This window comes from Colias croceus, chromosome 20 (genome assembly GCF_905220415.1).
Source record: "Colias croceus chromosome 20, ilColCroc2.1".
Lineage (NCBI taxonomy): Eukaryota > Metazoa > Arthropoda > Insecta > Lepidoptera > Pieridae > Colias > Colias croceus.
In genome coordinates this window covers 6,915,213-6,931,578 of record NC_059556.1, presented here as the reverse complement: position 1 = coordinate 6,931,578, position 16,366 = coordinate 6,915,213, and the positions used below count along the sequence as shown (strand labels likewise).

At 31.7% G+C, this 16,366-nt stretch overlaps 1 protein-coding gene across 3 annotated transcripts in view; it reads right to left on the bottom strand.

The window, feature by feature from the left end:
* Positions 1-16,366, bottom strand: part of LOC123700673 (protein trachealess) — a 76,466-nt gene that overhangs the window by 33,968 nt on the left and 26,132 nt on the right. Inside the window, exons 1-2 of one of the 3 annotated variants that reach the window (XM_045647949.1) lie at positions 12,412-13,059; positions 9,737-9,775 (exon numbers count right to left, since the gene is read on the bottom strand). The exons of 1 other annotated variant lie outside the window; for it this stretch is intronic. In XM_045647949.1, the coding sequence (XP_045503905.1) occupies positions 9,737-9,775; positions 12,412-12,626 (254 nt within the window). In that variant the 5' untranslated portion in view covers positions 12,627-13,059. Of the gene's footprint in view, positions 1-9,736; positions 9,776-12,411; positions 13,060-16,366 lie in introns of those variants that run through there. One more of the 3 variants, XM_045647950.1, reaches the window with a different exon arrangement.

Sequence of the window (16,366 nt, the reverse complement as noted above, 5' to 3'; positions counted from 1 at the left end):
ACATATAAAGGCCTCTTTGAAAACATAGATTTGTCCACTTATTCCAAAATATGACATCATTATTAAACATGAAAGCCAAAGCTTACGTAATGTTATTGCCTACGTTTATACCCAATACAATAACCTTATCAAAACAACAGCTTAGGGACTAATAACTCTTAAAAATAAAGAAAACGTAAGCGGACCTTTGTACGATTAGATCTAAATTTCCGATAAACGGGTTCAAGTATAAAACAGCGGCTATTTCGTCTGATTTAATGTTCCTCGAGGGTCAGTGAGCGGACGGCATTAAATTGTTTAAAATAACTTTAGAGTGACCGAGGGTTGCTTGCCCCTGGCTATTGTATTGTAATCTTTAATGTGTAAATCTGTAATGTTATTTGATGGAGTTTGCTTAGGTTTGTAAGTGGTCAAGAATACTTTTGTAAACGCAATTTTTAACAATTTCACTATTAAAATATGATTTAGTACCTAATGATGACTTTGGAATTGTTTTTTACTTATTTGAGAATTCCTGATATTCAAAAAAGATCGAATATAAAACGCCTGCCTGACGTTGTATGCGTTTAGTTTTAAATTATTAATTATCTGTATAAATAGCAACGTTTCTTATTACTATATTAATTATCTGTTGTATTCCATCATTACATTAATGAATGTTAATTATGTAAACATTAAGTCATATCAATATAAATCAAGTGTGATTTAAATATTTATTATGGATAAGTATTTATTAATTATGCGGTTGACGTAATTATTCAAATACAAACAGATATGTTTTCATAGAAAAAAAGTTATCTTACTCGTACTTATTGATTGATCCTTTCATGTTCTTGGTCAATTTTCCTTCGATTTAAATTTATTATTTATTTCTGCTATATGACCCTTACAGTTTAACTTAAAAAAAATTATATCAATAAAAGCACCGACAGTCTACTTCAATAAATTTCGTCAGTGTTATGACAAACCTCCCTTCATCTTAGAAGTGGCCGTCTTTAACTGTTATCGGACGTGTCTCGACACCCCGTACACCTGGGAATCGAACCCACAACCACTACAAAACGTCAAGCGAAAATACACCCTAACTACTACACATAAGACACAAAGTCAAAATCTATATCCCTATAATATGGTCAGTGATGATTGGTGACCATCGATCGAAAAACGGCGTAACTCCCAAAACTTGCTACGCTATTCTGAACCTTAAAGCCAATCAAGAAAGAACGAAAAGAAATAAGAATTGCAAATTGAAATAATATAAAGTCGGGGAGCTGGTCGTAAAAAGATGTCCACTACGCAACCGTGTCGCAGTTACGGTTAATATGTCCCGGACAAATTGAGTTGTCCCGGGCAAGAAAATTAGTTTGCCCTGGGGAGCCCGATATGACGGATGAGCGTTGCAGCATCCCATTTTAGTGTCCTGTGCAATTGTATTAATTAGTATGATTGGTTAGAGATTTGGATTGGTCATAAAATTGGTTGATCGTTGATTCCTCTCTTTTGTTATCTTCGTATCAAATGGAGCAAAATAGAACAAGGAATAGTGAAGAAAGTTTCGAAGAAGACAACACTTGAAAGCTCATCAAATATTACATTTTTTTTGCGATGTTTTATATAAGTAGGTATAAGAAATACGTACGACATATTTTTTTGTCTAAATTTAGAATTTTTATCAATTTTACAATCAGTAGAAAAATCTAGAGACTTTCTCAAAAATACGTTTATTGGTGAATATATAGAGCATCTTTCTTAACATTTCTAACCCATTCTATTCCCTCAATCAATAAAGCACCACATTTACCCACGAACCATAAAATCCGTAACAAGGCGCTAATAACTATCACTCAACACTTAACCATTGTCACGTTAGCACAGATTAAAAATACTACAAAATGAAGCTATCCGACCTTCTTGGTTAAATTGTTAACTGTCACCTTTGCTACTATTATAGTATTATATTATCTATAAAAGGCCGACACCTAACCCTCAAAATATAAAGATTACAAGCCATGGGAATTTTCGAGTATTTTCTGGATGAATAGACGTGAGGCAAAACATTGGTTTTATTGTATTGGTATTGGTTGGTTTGGGAGAAGATTAATGATTATTATTATTGAAAGATGATGATTTTACACGTTAAGTTTGCGTTTTGCTGTTTTTAGAATTAAGGCGAAATATTGATAAAAGAAAAGTCTCTTTAATTGGGACAACAAATAGGTATTAAAATTGAAAAAACACGTGTTATTTTTGATAGAGTTCATACGCAAAAAAATCAAAATAATTCTGCCCATTAACCACTAAAAAGAAATTTAATTGTGTAGTTTGAAAAGGCTACTGTACCCAGCGAAATGATTGAATGCAATACAATCTTATAACATTTTTGTCACATTAATAGGGTCTTATAATATGACAAATACGTCATGTAGTATTGTTACTTCAAGTGGTTATGTCACTGTTAACCACTTCAGAGCAGCGGGGAGCGGTACAATAAAATAGGTATGAAATATTATAATTTAGGGCCAAGTACTTATCTTTTGTACGACTCTTGAGATACCGTTCGTTCTTTTGAACTTTCAGTAATCCCAGGATCTTATATGACTGTTTTTTGCGTAATTTTATCTTTAAAATGCAACGTTGAAACATAATTGCAGTGCTACATTATATCATTTCGTTTAATTTAAACATGAGACCGTAATCAATTTAACGCTCTTACAAGAAAACGTATCCCCAAAGTAGGGTCGAAAGTTCGAAAGAAAATTGAGTACATTCTTGTCAAAAAGAAGTGTAAGTTTCCAAAGAGGAATTCACACCTCATGCACTTAAGGGTCTGCTAGTTTTCTTTAAAAGCGCGGACATTCGAGCCGTTGGAGTTAAGTCAACCGTTCCCTCCCTAGGGCCTCGCAGACCCTACGCCCTACGGTCACTCACGGAATGCGAATAAATTTTCGCACTAATAGTCGTTGCTTACAGAAAATTGGCATTCTTTGTAGATAGATGCTTAAATGACTTGACAGTTGTATGATTTAAACGTGTAATGGTGGAAAATGTGCTCTACAATATTTAAATCTATTTATATACGGTTTTAACTGTAAAGATGATTAGATATCTACTTGGTAAAAAGTTTTTACTACGGTATCTAGGAACGAAGATTTCGTGTAGATGCAAATTTTAATCTCTTAAAATTTTTCGAGAATTTTATCATGTTATTAAAACATTAAATAGTAGGTATTTTTATGAGCATAGGTATAACGTAATTCTCCTTTTTATTGATCTTTAATGGAATTACATATGTATAGAAACCCTGTACATAACAAGTTAATGAATTCATTCATTAATCAAGTGATATCATCACAAATATTAAGTGAGACGGAGCACAGATAAACATCAACACGGATATATTAGCTAAACGATTGGACTTCATTTATTCGAAGGGCAGAAATAAATACAGCGCAAGGGGCGAACATATTTGATGTAGGAAATGAAAATGTCATCGACTTATTACGCCTCAGGATTATTGATATAACTAACGATTATTTTCGATATAATCTGTGGCTCAATGTCACAAGTCACAAGGCGCCAAAATGAACAATATTTGAATTCGGAATGTGATTGCTTTTTTTTCTAGTTGATGAGTTTGTCGAAGATAATGTTAATATGAATTTCGAATTTTTTTTTGTTTTTAATGCAGCTTGTATTACGAAAATGGTACAAACATTTAAGGTCATCAAAAATTTAGATATAAAAGAAATGTAACGGCTTCGTCACGAGTTTAAATTTCTTGTCTTGGTTTTGGTGTTGCTGGGGTAATAAAAAGCATTCTTTTTAAAAATATACGTAACCAAAGAGAGGTCACGCGGTCACTAAAATTCCGAATATTTCTTATTTTGTCTGAATGACACAAATGATATTGATGCTTTTATTAATTATTTAATTTTTATAAGTGATATCTATATACTAAGTATTTTGATAAAAATAGAATTGATAAATGTATAAGGAAATATAATTAGTAGGTAGGTAGACAATGCGTGATCATATCCCTTATCTACTTATCAGTTAAGAAATATCACTATGAATAAAACCTTTATGTGAATATTTTTTGTATTTAATGATTACTTACTTTCAAGTTTCAATGAAATGTTTTTAAATCCTCCTCCTAACAAAAACTATACCTAAAAGTCTGTCCAACTAAAAATTCAACTATCAAAACCGTTTATGCCAATCGGAAATAATCTAAAGGGCACGGTCTCTCGGGGCAACTATGCCCTAAGATGAGCATCGTATGACTCGGCAAATTTGGAGAGACCCTGTCGACATAGAGCTGCTGTGACATTGATCATAATAGCTACGTGACATTACAATTTGGTTGGGTAATGTGTCGTTATAAGTTAATTATAGTATGGGATGAAGAATTAGCAAATCAACCAAGTTTTGTATTGTATTGTTACGCAAAACTGAGCAATTTCCCAAAGTTTCTAGGTTTTAATTGTGAATTATATTTAAATTTAAAAACGTCAAAATATTATTCAAGATGTAATTTTAAGGAAAAATCATTCAAATAAATTTTAAGGAAAAATCATTATTTAAACATCTTTAAATATTTGGTCATCACACTAATTTTTCTCTCTTTGTTACACTATGTCTTCCTATAAATTTTAACCAACAGCATATTCTTCACAATTTTATAATTCTGAAATTTAACATAATACCTACAAAATACGTTTTACCGTTACGTTGTCTCGTTGAGCTAATTTGGATACAGAGTCTAGATAACTTATCAAGCAAATAATGAACTTTGCTGAGTAACCGATTGCGCAAAAAGTCACATCTATTAGGCGGTATGAAAACGAAACAGAGTAAAAAACGCGGCAAAAACTGCAGTTAAGGTGTAACATAACAATTATAGTGTCGTTTTTGTGACTGACTTAAGTTAAATATTATGAGTAAAATAAATGATTTTATTAATATTTTGATTAATATAGACTATAGAGTCAAAGTAATTTTAGTATGTCGATATTATTTAATTGACAGATCTATAAATTAGTTCGATTATTTTCAATATTTTTCAAAATTAAAATAACATAGTTAATAGTCAGTATTTAAATAATTATATATTTTACAATCACATTTAAAAACGTATTTCGCAAAACTATAACCTACTTACTGCTACTTCTATAATTAATTCTTCCAACATCTTTAAAAACAATACTATACCTACCTATTTATAAAAATACGTATGTTTGTCTATTTCCAGCAACATAACAAGTTGGACACCGGGACGGTCCCCGTGGGACGAACGATTTGCGCGCGGGCCAAATTGCCGCTCTTTAGCTGGACTTTAATAATCACGCCATATCCAATTTTCCGTTGAATCTGCTCGGAATACGAATGGGGAAGACATTTATTGAAAACGACTTTATATGTATTAATTTAAGTTAGTATTTCTGTAGATTAAAGTTTTAATTTGTATGCATATTCAATTTGGAATTCACATTTAATAAGGCTTTTAAATTTGTCAATCTAGGTACAAGAGAAAATATCATCATTACATTTTTAGTTAATTAGGAGTCTAATTTCATCTCATTTATTTCTACCTAAATAAAAAATTACATACCTATACATAATCGTAGAAAGTAAGACAAGTGGATAAATCGCGTTCAGAAACCTTTTGATAAACGTCTAAATTTCAAAACTGACAATCATTCTAACTTGAACGCACCCTAGCGGCCTTACATTATCTGTGGACAAAAAATGACCAATCTATGCGAAGCGTTGATACGAGGATGACTAATGGTCGCTCCGAGTTAGCAAATAGCCGCCAGAATTGGAGTGAAGCTGGAAAATTGTTTTATTCATAAATGCATGGATTGGACTTAGTGAGGATTTACGAAAAATATATGTTTTTTTGCGTACCTACCTACCTAGTGTTGGTTTGTGACTTTAATGATGAGATTGTATTACGGCAGATTTAAAATAGATTTCTAAATTTGGATGAACCATATTCATTGGAATCTTTAAAAAAAAGGATTAGGTATAGTCAAAGGTACTACCAGTATTTATCATTTCTAGAGAAACTTCCAACGACCATCAGGGATCATCTAAATCGACAATTTAGAAGAAATTAAAAAAAAAAACAGTTCTAAGCGGAAAAGAGGACTTCGAGCTCAACACCAATCACAATAAAAATTAAATTCCATTATCAAAACATCAACAATAGCATTGCAAGAACTAAGTATGTGCAACGTAAAATTCTTTACCATTTGCGAAATACGACTAGAACTGCGTCTCAAATTAGCAATACAAAGAGAATATTTCGGGCGGCAATTGAAAGGAGAAGCAAATAACAGTTATTTGCTATAATCGGTCGAAGGGACGGCTGATTGCGCCCCGGGCTGGCATTTTTCCTATTTGGCTGGATACTTGCACTTTGCACTGCTCGTTAGTTAATACGATTTTACTGGCCATTTGGAAATCTTTAGGGAATAAAGATTCTCTGAGTCTAGATTGTAAGTAGTTCTACTATTTGTTAACATCTACCAAGGGGTATAGCCATCCTGATGGTAGTGCAAAGAAATTTAGCATGGAAACTGTATTGAGCTATTGATCTTAAATTAACCTATCATAGAATATGATAGAATGATAAAACTTAAGAAATTTAGCAGGAGCTAGAAATTTGGCTCATTGACATGTAATATCAGAACAGGAGAAGCTTTAACTCATTATTGACGTTCTTTTTATTGATGGCTGAAGTCCTATGAATTTATAGACCTTTCGATACTAATAACTTTGTTTGTAGGACTATCGCTATGGATTTTTTAATAAGTTTATGATACTTTATGACGATAAAATGGTCTCCAATTGCAATTGCTTTAGAATTGCTTCAATTCATCCTTTTTTTATACATGAGCCAGGTTTATAGTTACAAAAAGTATTAAATAGGTTCTCACCAACTTTTGAAACTCATCCAAAACATTGATGTTTAGGGAAACCATTGCCATTTCAAGCATATTCCTATTAGGGTGACAATCGATCAATCGCTGGTATAAATGGGACAAGTCTCCCGAAAATGATGCATTATTTTCCCCTTTACCTCATCAGGGAACTTTTGTACTGACCCCTGTTGTTTTAATTCCTTCTTTTAGGGTTGAATTGGCACCGAAATTGACTGAGGGTTGCTAAGGATGTGGTTTAGTACTAAATCTGTATTCATTCGAAATGTGAATGAATGAATTAATGAATAAATTCAATTATATGTATGAAGGTACAATATAAAGTAATATAAGATGGTCTGCGCGCAAATAGAATTATTATATTTTTGTAATAAGAGTTGCTGGTTGACCTGTAGTCATTCCTATGAACCTAGGTTTCTAGTTTTTTTTTCAAAAATCTTATTCCTTGCACAAAACAAAGTTTCCAAATCTAGTTTTAATCTGTCTTATACGTTAAAATGTACTAAAATTGCGCAGTCAGAATGTCTTAAGATTACCTACATACAAATTTAAATTTTTATACTAAAATATAACTGTTAAAACGTTAACATACGATCTTAAATGCTCTCTATTAAGACATTGTTGAAGAATTTGATGAATTAACGCGATAACACACGACTCTTATATAAATGTTAAAGCCGGTCTACACGACTTGTCATGCTTGCGCAAATATAATAATATCAAGTCTGTAGTACTCTTATCACTTAGCATTAGCAATCTTATTACACTGATAACCTGTTACAACTATGATACAGTTTCTTATAGAGTTGAAGTTTGGCAACAATTTTTTTTACAGTAGGTAGGTACTAGAATTATATCCATGGTCGAAATTCGAACTTCTTATGCTACCTAATAGGTTTTACAATAAGACATTTCAACTTATACTTGTACGATTATTTACCTAAATTTTACACTAACGTATATAGTTACTGTACATGAATAATAATATGTATCTAGATTTGTCTTGAGCTGAATTAAAACCAAATGTAATGTAACCAAATGTGTACATGTCTCTGATGAGTTATAGATTTTTAGCAAGCTCCTTGCGCAATTTTATATTTCGTGTAGACCGACTATTTGTCTTCAAAAGTATGTTTTATTTAAACATTTTATATTTCTATTGAGCAAGAGTTTTTATTGCTTGAATAAAATTAAAGAAATTACGACCTTAACAAGGACTTTATGTGAAAAAAAGAGAAATTTATATATAGATACGTAATAATTTCCTGCAATTTAAACAAATGTACCATCAAGGGGCGTGTAAATGAAATTTGATTTCCTGAAATTGCCGACCGTTGCCCAAACCGCAGACAGTTTGATTGCATCATAATACATTGATTATAACACTTTCAATAGCTTTTATTATTTTATCCTATAATATAATAAACAATAAAATTACAATACATTTATAAAATTACAATTATCTACATGTATCTACATATTATAATTACAACTAGGTACATGTACATATTGTAATTAGAACTACATGTACATTTTGTAATTACAATTACCTACATGTACAATTCGGTCTATAAATTTACCTTTACGGTATTACATTCTTAAACGTGTAATACTTATAAAAGTTTATTTTATGCTAAAAAGAAATGTATTCAATTCCGTAAACTAAAATTTATCTGACCAATTAAATTTATACTCGGTAGAGTAGAGCATTGCAAATTTTAACACTTTATCTTACATAGATATTTAGCAACATAATAATATGTACCTATTTCAAAAAATGTTTCTCAATGTTCAATGTCATCAAATATTTAACCAAGAAACAGTTATTGTATGGTATACATGTTATCAGTTTGGAAAAAAAAAACTAGATCAAAAATTAAATGGACGTAGGGCGTAACAAATTCTAATGAGTCAGCATTTGCTTGCGGCCTTTGGATACAAGTAGATTCAGTTTTTAGTCGCAATTTAATAAAAATAATCAATTATGGAGTAATTATACAAACTGAGATTAAGTTTTAATTATTTTGAGGGTTAAGTGTATTCGATATTTATGATAAATATTAATTAAAGGTATTAACTATTAGGTAGGTATACAAGTTTTACAGAGTTAAATAAATCGAAATATTCCAAAGGATGTGGTTTAATATCGGACGGACTAGTGATTTCTGAGATTAGCGCGTTCAAACAAACAAACAAACTCTTCCACTTTAAAATATTATTAGACTATATAGATTTGATATTATTTTAATTGTAAAATCAATTATAACATGATTTAAAATTAACATAATTATTAATTAGTAACCATTAGTTGTTAATTCATTACGAATATTATAATCTATTTACATATATAAAAACTTGTTTAAAATAAACATGTTATATATAGTTAGAAAACTAATTGCGGTCGCACAAAAGATTCATGTTTTTTGTTGTATTTTTTGTGAGATCAGGTGCATCGATTGACTCAGAAAAGCTATATTTATATCGGTGAGTTCCAAATGAGTTGATAGCTGGATGATTATTTCTTTATATTCAGTTTTTGTACTGATTTCTAGTTTAAATTTCGTGCAGGAATATACGGTTTCGCAAAGGATCAGAAAACGTAGGCAATTAGTGTTTTATAAAGCTCGACTATATACCTATGTTTCACTTATTATATTTCCAAAACAACATTGTTATACCTACATACGAAAATTAAACATTATGCATTATGAATTAAATTAAAATAAATATTATTAAAAAGTCCCTGATTTTATAATATTCCGGATAAAATATTATTTGTATCTGCTTACCAAATTCCATCAGTTTCGCCTTGCAAGGGCCACGAATACCTAAGTAAATTAAGCACTCATTATGTATTTTAATAAATTTGAATAATTTCATATTAAATAAATAAATATTATGTCTTCCATAAATTATGTAACCACATTAGCGCATCTACAAAAACCATTTCTTATTACTAACAAGACTCATCTATTCACAATTATTCTTCAATAAAAAAGAAACGATTTACACCAGACGCTAGTTAATAGAATTTCCATGAAACAAGTCTATCGTCGGAGTAACTTAAGAGTGCCTTTGTTCCTTACCTGCATACATTCATTTTATTATTTAGACACGCTCCTTATTTTTCAATCAAAATGTCTGATACAGGATGCTTTTTGCTGTACCTTTTACGATGGAGTTTGACGAAGTGTGAAAGTGCTTTGATTCTAAGAGAAAGGGTTTTGTTTAACACAAAAGTTTTTAAAGAGCTCGATGTTTTTGAAATTTATAGTCTATAGAAAAATTCATTATGGTGTGAAGAATTTTATATGAATCACACATGTTGTCTTTTCTATCGTTATCGTATTATAAATATATAAAAGTAAATTAAAACACTGTTTTTACTCTAAATACGTTGATACCTTTTCAGGATATAGTTTATCGTAATATTTTGTTTCCTTTTTTCTATAAAGACGGTTTATTATAGAAACGGACAGAGATCTTAGAAACCTTTCAAAATATTTGAACTAATTGTTATTTGAATGACTGCTTACTAATAAAATTAACCAGACGTTGTTTAAAATATTGCTCTATGTCTTATAAAAAACGTACTAAAATTAAAAAAAAGAATGAATGAATAGTTGAATTTATTGAAAAACCATCCATAATAACGACCTACAATTGATCCACATATAATATGTAAGAACAATAAAACCAGTCAATCATTTGCAGGTCGATTTGCGTATCCAATCCAGATTATCTGTATAACGGTAGACTTAACCACGACTCGGCCATTCAATAACATAATCTGTGGAAAAAACAGGCGGCAAATTGGTAGCTTCCTCTTTAAATTCGATTGTAAATTATGCTGGGAAATGTTTTCTTTTTTCTTGCTTAATGCTATTCGTAATTGATTGATTTTTGTTTAAGTTCTCTATTGTTTTAATTCAATTGGAGTAAATTTTTTATGGAGGTAATAAATTGTTTTCCAATGAGATTCAAATAATGTGCATTAGTAATAGAACAAGTACCTAGAAAAGGTTGCATGCCAAAGCTCAGAATATAGGTAATACTACTTATACCAGAAGATAAGTAAATAAATTATATAAAACCGTTGACTGAAAAACAACTCTCTATCGTCTTAACTTAACTTAAAAACAAGAGATTTTAAGAAGAACAACTATTGTCATCATCAAAGATTTAACAACCTACTTTATTACAATAAGAACATCATTTTATCTTCTATCATCCAAGAAATCAATGTTAAATGAACCGAATTCTCATGCCAATTACTCTAAAGCGAATAAAATGAGTTAAAACATTCGTTTACATGTCTCATTACGAATGTTTCTGGGAAAACGACAAATTACGAAGGCCAACTTGATGATATTATAAAGATTACAAAAGTTGTATTGTCTCGACAAATTATAGACTTATGTGATATAGATCTGCGTTTTTGCCGCGTTTTTTTTTAATTTTTTTTTACTGTCAATTGTTTGTCGTACCTATGATTGATTTTAATTTTGTAATCTGTGGTTTGAAGTTTGTATCTATTAAAATTTAATCCGAATTTGTATTATTGTTGTGTTTGAGTATGAAATTGCTTATTTTTATATTAATTTTTGTCAATGTAATTTTTTTTTTCCTATTATTGCCAAATGTAGAGTCAATTCCTTTATATTTTTAAAATGTAAATTTTTGTCCAGTTTGTTTTCATTTTATGCAAATTATAATTTAATTCATAAAATAACATTGAATATTATATTTATGTCTACACTTTCTTAACACTGCAAGAGTTGTAGAGTCATGCGAAGATAAAAATCTTAATTTAAACAACTCGTTTTGTCCTCAGTTTTATGTTTTATTTAAAAATAAAATAGTAATATTGTTGACAATTGAAATAAGTTATTCAAGTTCGTTGTTTTTAAAATCAAATTTTTTATTGTTTTTGTAGAAATAATTTTATTTAAAAATATATTTATTTTTTAATAAAAAATAGTTATCAGTTTTTCATCACGAATTTAAATGAAGTTATTCTTTTAACTGTAGAAAAATCTGAGTATCAGTCATAAAATTAAATTATTCACAGACTTCCTGTCCATACGAAATAAAGCCAAGTATGATGACACACCCAGAACAATAATTACAATCGCTACATAAACCAGTTCCACTGTATCATAGAGATCTCTATCTAGGACAATATTTTGGGTAATTTCACTTCACCAACAATCTTACATAATCTTATAAAATTATTATTATAATGCCCACTCTTATTTTCATCTCAGTTTTATTCATACACTAAAAAGCACATTAAAAAGAAGCACAATTAAATAATGCAAACAAAATTGACCGCATCATTCAAATACTAATTGACTGTTCAAACTTGTTTCCCATTAAAGCGTAACATGTAAACAGTCAATTAGCATTAATCTATAAAAAGTGTAAATAAAAATAAAAATATAAAGAAAAAAATGAAACGTGCCCAGGTTCGAGATGCGATTGGTTGGATGCTTGTTGCTGCCGACAGATATCCGGGCTTGTCTGTACGAACCAGGAATGGGTGAAGGCAGTGTTCAAGCCCGGGTTGAGCCCCGGCCCCGGCCCGGGCAGGCCCATCACCCCGGGCAGCCCCCCGGGCCGCTGGTGGTGCGGAAACCCCGTCACGTAGTCCATAGCCACCGCTTGATATGGCAACATGCTCACACACTACTTCAACAAGAATCAGTCCTATTTGACAGTTCTTTTCGCGTGCACACACATTTCGTCAGTCCAATATGAATAAAAAATTATGTCCAACACACAAAACTACCGGGATAACTCGGCTCTTGTAGAGTTCTCAAACTTGAAACATTTCGGAAAAGTTCAATATTCGCTCGCGCTCACGCGTGATGCGAGTTTTCGGCGGCGCTGCTTTTCAGTTATCAAACAAACCGCTCTATTTTCGCGACCGATCATTTACGGGGATAGCTATTCACAGGGGAAAAGTCACGCACAGCCACCCACTTAATAAATATTCTGGGCATATATCCGTTTTTACGCAGACGTGACTGGCTGTGAACTGTCCGATTTTCACGTACGGAACGCGCGGCCGATTATCGAAAACAGTTGCACGCGTCCCCCTCTCTCGACCTCGGACGTGCAACTGAAACCAAGCACGCGCCAAACGAGACTCTATTACCTTCAGCCTAGACGTCCCGGCTCGGTACCACAGAGGGGGACGCCGCTCTATAATAGAAAGAGACGGCCGCGCTCGTCGGTTATCGTCGCGGAGTTAAAAGCCTGCGTCGTTACACGCTTCGTAATAGGCGGTTACGTGATTGGGCGTGGCCAAAGCTATTAAGTTGAATTGTCGCGTTGTGATTGGTTAAAATTACTAGTAGTAGCCTACGTGATATGTTCAGGAATACGTTTATAGCGTCCGCTCGTGGAATATAATAAGTGGAATGTTGGTTGGAGGTTCGCCAGTTGCGGCCGGGTTGCGGTTCGGTTCCCGATTCGTGTATGGGTTTAATTGTAGGACCGTTAATTTGTTTGGGCGAGGTGAATATTAAGACGATGGGTGTGGCCGCACCTGTAGGTATCGATTGTCATTCTACGAGATGAGCGGTTTATGTAAACATTAATCATACGTCATTAGACGCTGGCTGAATCGAGGCAGACAGCAAAGAATGGCGTAGAAACTGTTGTATGGTCTCAACAGCTGTTCTAGTATCGACTGACGTAAACTGTTTGAAATAACTTAAACTTATGGTAAAATAAGGAAATACTGAGAAATGTAGAGACAGTAATACCAATATTTTCCTATGTTAATAAATGTATTTTAAGATAATCATTTTGGTTTTATAGAATCTCATAAATAAAAGTAGGTAAATTACCGCTCTATTTTCGAATACCTACCTATATGAGCTATACTAGCCCAAACATTATAATGAAATATTAAACTTTTTGGGAAATAAACAATGTCTCTATCACAATAATTATCTCTACTTAAACTTAAAAATTAGCAAAACCCGTTACGAATCCCAATAATTCAAAATTTTTGCAAGTCAGATACTGGTAAAAGAATTCTGTGCCTTGGCTGTATCTACTGCTAAAAAGGAAATAAACGCACATGTTTTAGAAATATTTTATAAAGATCATCATGTTATACCGATTTACACATCTGTATGACAGATTGTGTGAACCGATTTTAAGAAGCTCTAGGCTTGTAATAGTTGTATAATACCAATTTATTATGATAAACCAAAAACCAAAACATAAGTAGATGTAGAGACGATCCAAACTTTATTGATTTCTGTCGAGGCGTGGCGCAGACGATACCTAACCTAATATTTATGTGCTATGTAACCTTGGTGGTGCGAATATCTACTTTGTACTCAATTTATTGGTATTAGAGTACATTTTTGGATGATGAATTGATGAGTTTAGATATAGGATGTTATTGGCATATAGGAAAATGTCGAATCTTTGAGGTGAGCTTCAATAAGAATATAGTAATGTAGAGCTCTGACTCTACATGTATCTAATTACGTCATATCTTAACTAACTATACATAGCCAAAGAGAACATGAAAAAGTTATTTATTGGTTTTTTATTACTGGTTTTCTTAACGCAGGCTATGCCTAGCAAAAGAGACAGAGCCTCATATTCGTTATTGTATATTCAAAAGGTGAAATAAAGATTTATTTGTTACCTATGTGCAGAAAAGTACCTAATACATTTTCACATTCAATAATGCTTTGTACAGATTTGTTCTGTATTCTGAGTTTGTAATATAATAATATGCTTTTATTAAAAGATTAGATCCCTAATTGAATCTAGGTAGGTACAACAAATTTCAATATCCATTTGGACACACAAAATATAAATCTAAATAAAAACTACCTAGTAGGTATCAAATAACGTTATCACAGCAAACAGCAATTGCATGATAATTGTCCAATAGAAATATAATTGACCAATCGAATGTCATTGGTCAAATAATCGTAATTGGTCAAATAATCCCGCTTAGGTCAACCCGGAAGTGGTTTGCGACGTCCGGTACATTTGCAATTTGACACATTTGACGTATTGTGTCAAATACAATTCAAATGTTCTAAACGTATGTGAATAGGTGAATTTTCATTGATGTTCTGTTTGCGGTAATAATTTCAATGGCTTGATGTTGGCAAACTGTAACCAAATAATTTAGGTAACTAGCCTATTGAATTTGAATTCACTTTTATTGATATTCTAAATATTATAGTGGGTACCTGTACCTACTTACAATATTAAATTGTTTAGAATAATATTTAATAGGTAAAGATTGAGTTTGAGTTAGCCTTTGACTGCATCAATGTTAAAATATTTTAAAACATATTATAAAAAGCACCTAATATATAAGATGGAAGCTGCATATTATCACGATTTATTTTTTGAAAATAACCTAGGAAACGGACCTCTTTTTAACACCAGAAACTGGTGAACATGGTAATATGTCTAAACTAAGTTTCAGATAAAACTTTTCTAAAATAACTACATTTTCACATAGGTAATAATATGTAGCTTAAAATTAATTCGTCATATTAATTTTGCGTAGGTATATTCAAGAATAGTGTCTCTTCATTATATCTCTATCACTCATTAAACCATCACACGAACAAATACCCAAAAATAAATTGAATTTAACAACAAAACACGTGTTAAATTATCGAAAGCTCAGACAGTTAGCGTTTATAGGTTCGTTTTTCATTCCACAAACGTTTTTGTTTTGTAGGCGGTTACGGTAAACATCTTATAATCAATAAAGAGATCGTTTCAATGGACACGGTCACGTTGTGTCGCGGACGCGATGGTACGCGGGGGAATGTGTTCATGAGCGGCGCGGGAGCGGGAGCGGATTGTATACTTGCCTTACTTTGTCTATGGTCGCCTAAATAATTTAGTGTCACAGTTAAAAAGTCTTTGAATATAATGAATATTGGATTAGAAGTAATAAATATAATTAAACAATTAAGTAAGTAGGTAGGACCTACCTACATAAAGTTTTCATGCAACCCTATTAAAAATAATGTAACAATACTCATCTGATAATACTATATTAAACGCATGAACATATTTGTTTTAGAATTGGATAAATTAACTTTTCAAAAAAGTAATAGGTACGTTCTAAATCTAAAATATTAAAAAAATATTATATTAGGTGGTCTTAGCGTGATATATAAACGTAGGTATTACGGAATATATGAACTACCTATTTGAGAGAAATTATTAAAAGACAAATTCATTTGTATAGCTGTGAGCAGGCAAAACGTAATCACACAGAAGTCAGTACACGCATCAACTATAGTTAGAAATCGCGTCGCTCATCACCAACGCATCTAATCGGGGGAATCAACCAGAAAACTGTCGTCCATTGAATAATTCGTGATTTCCAGTTTTTCTCGACAGGTTGATCA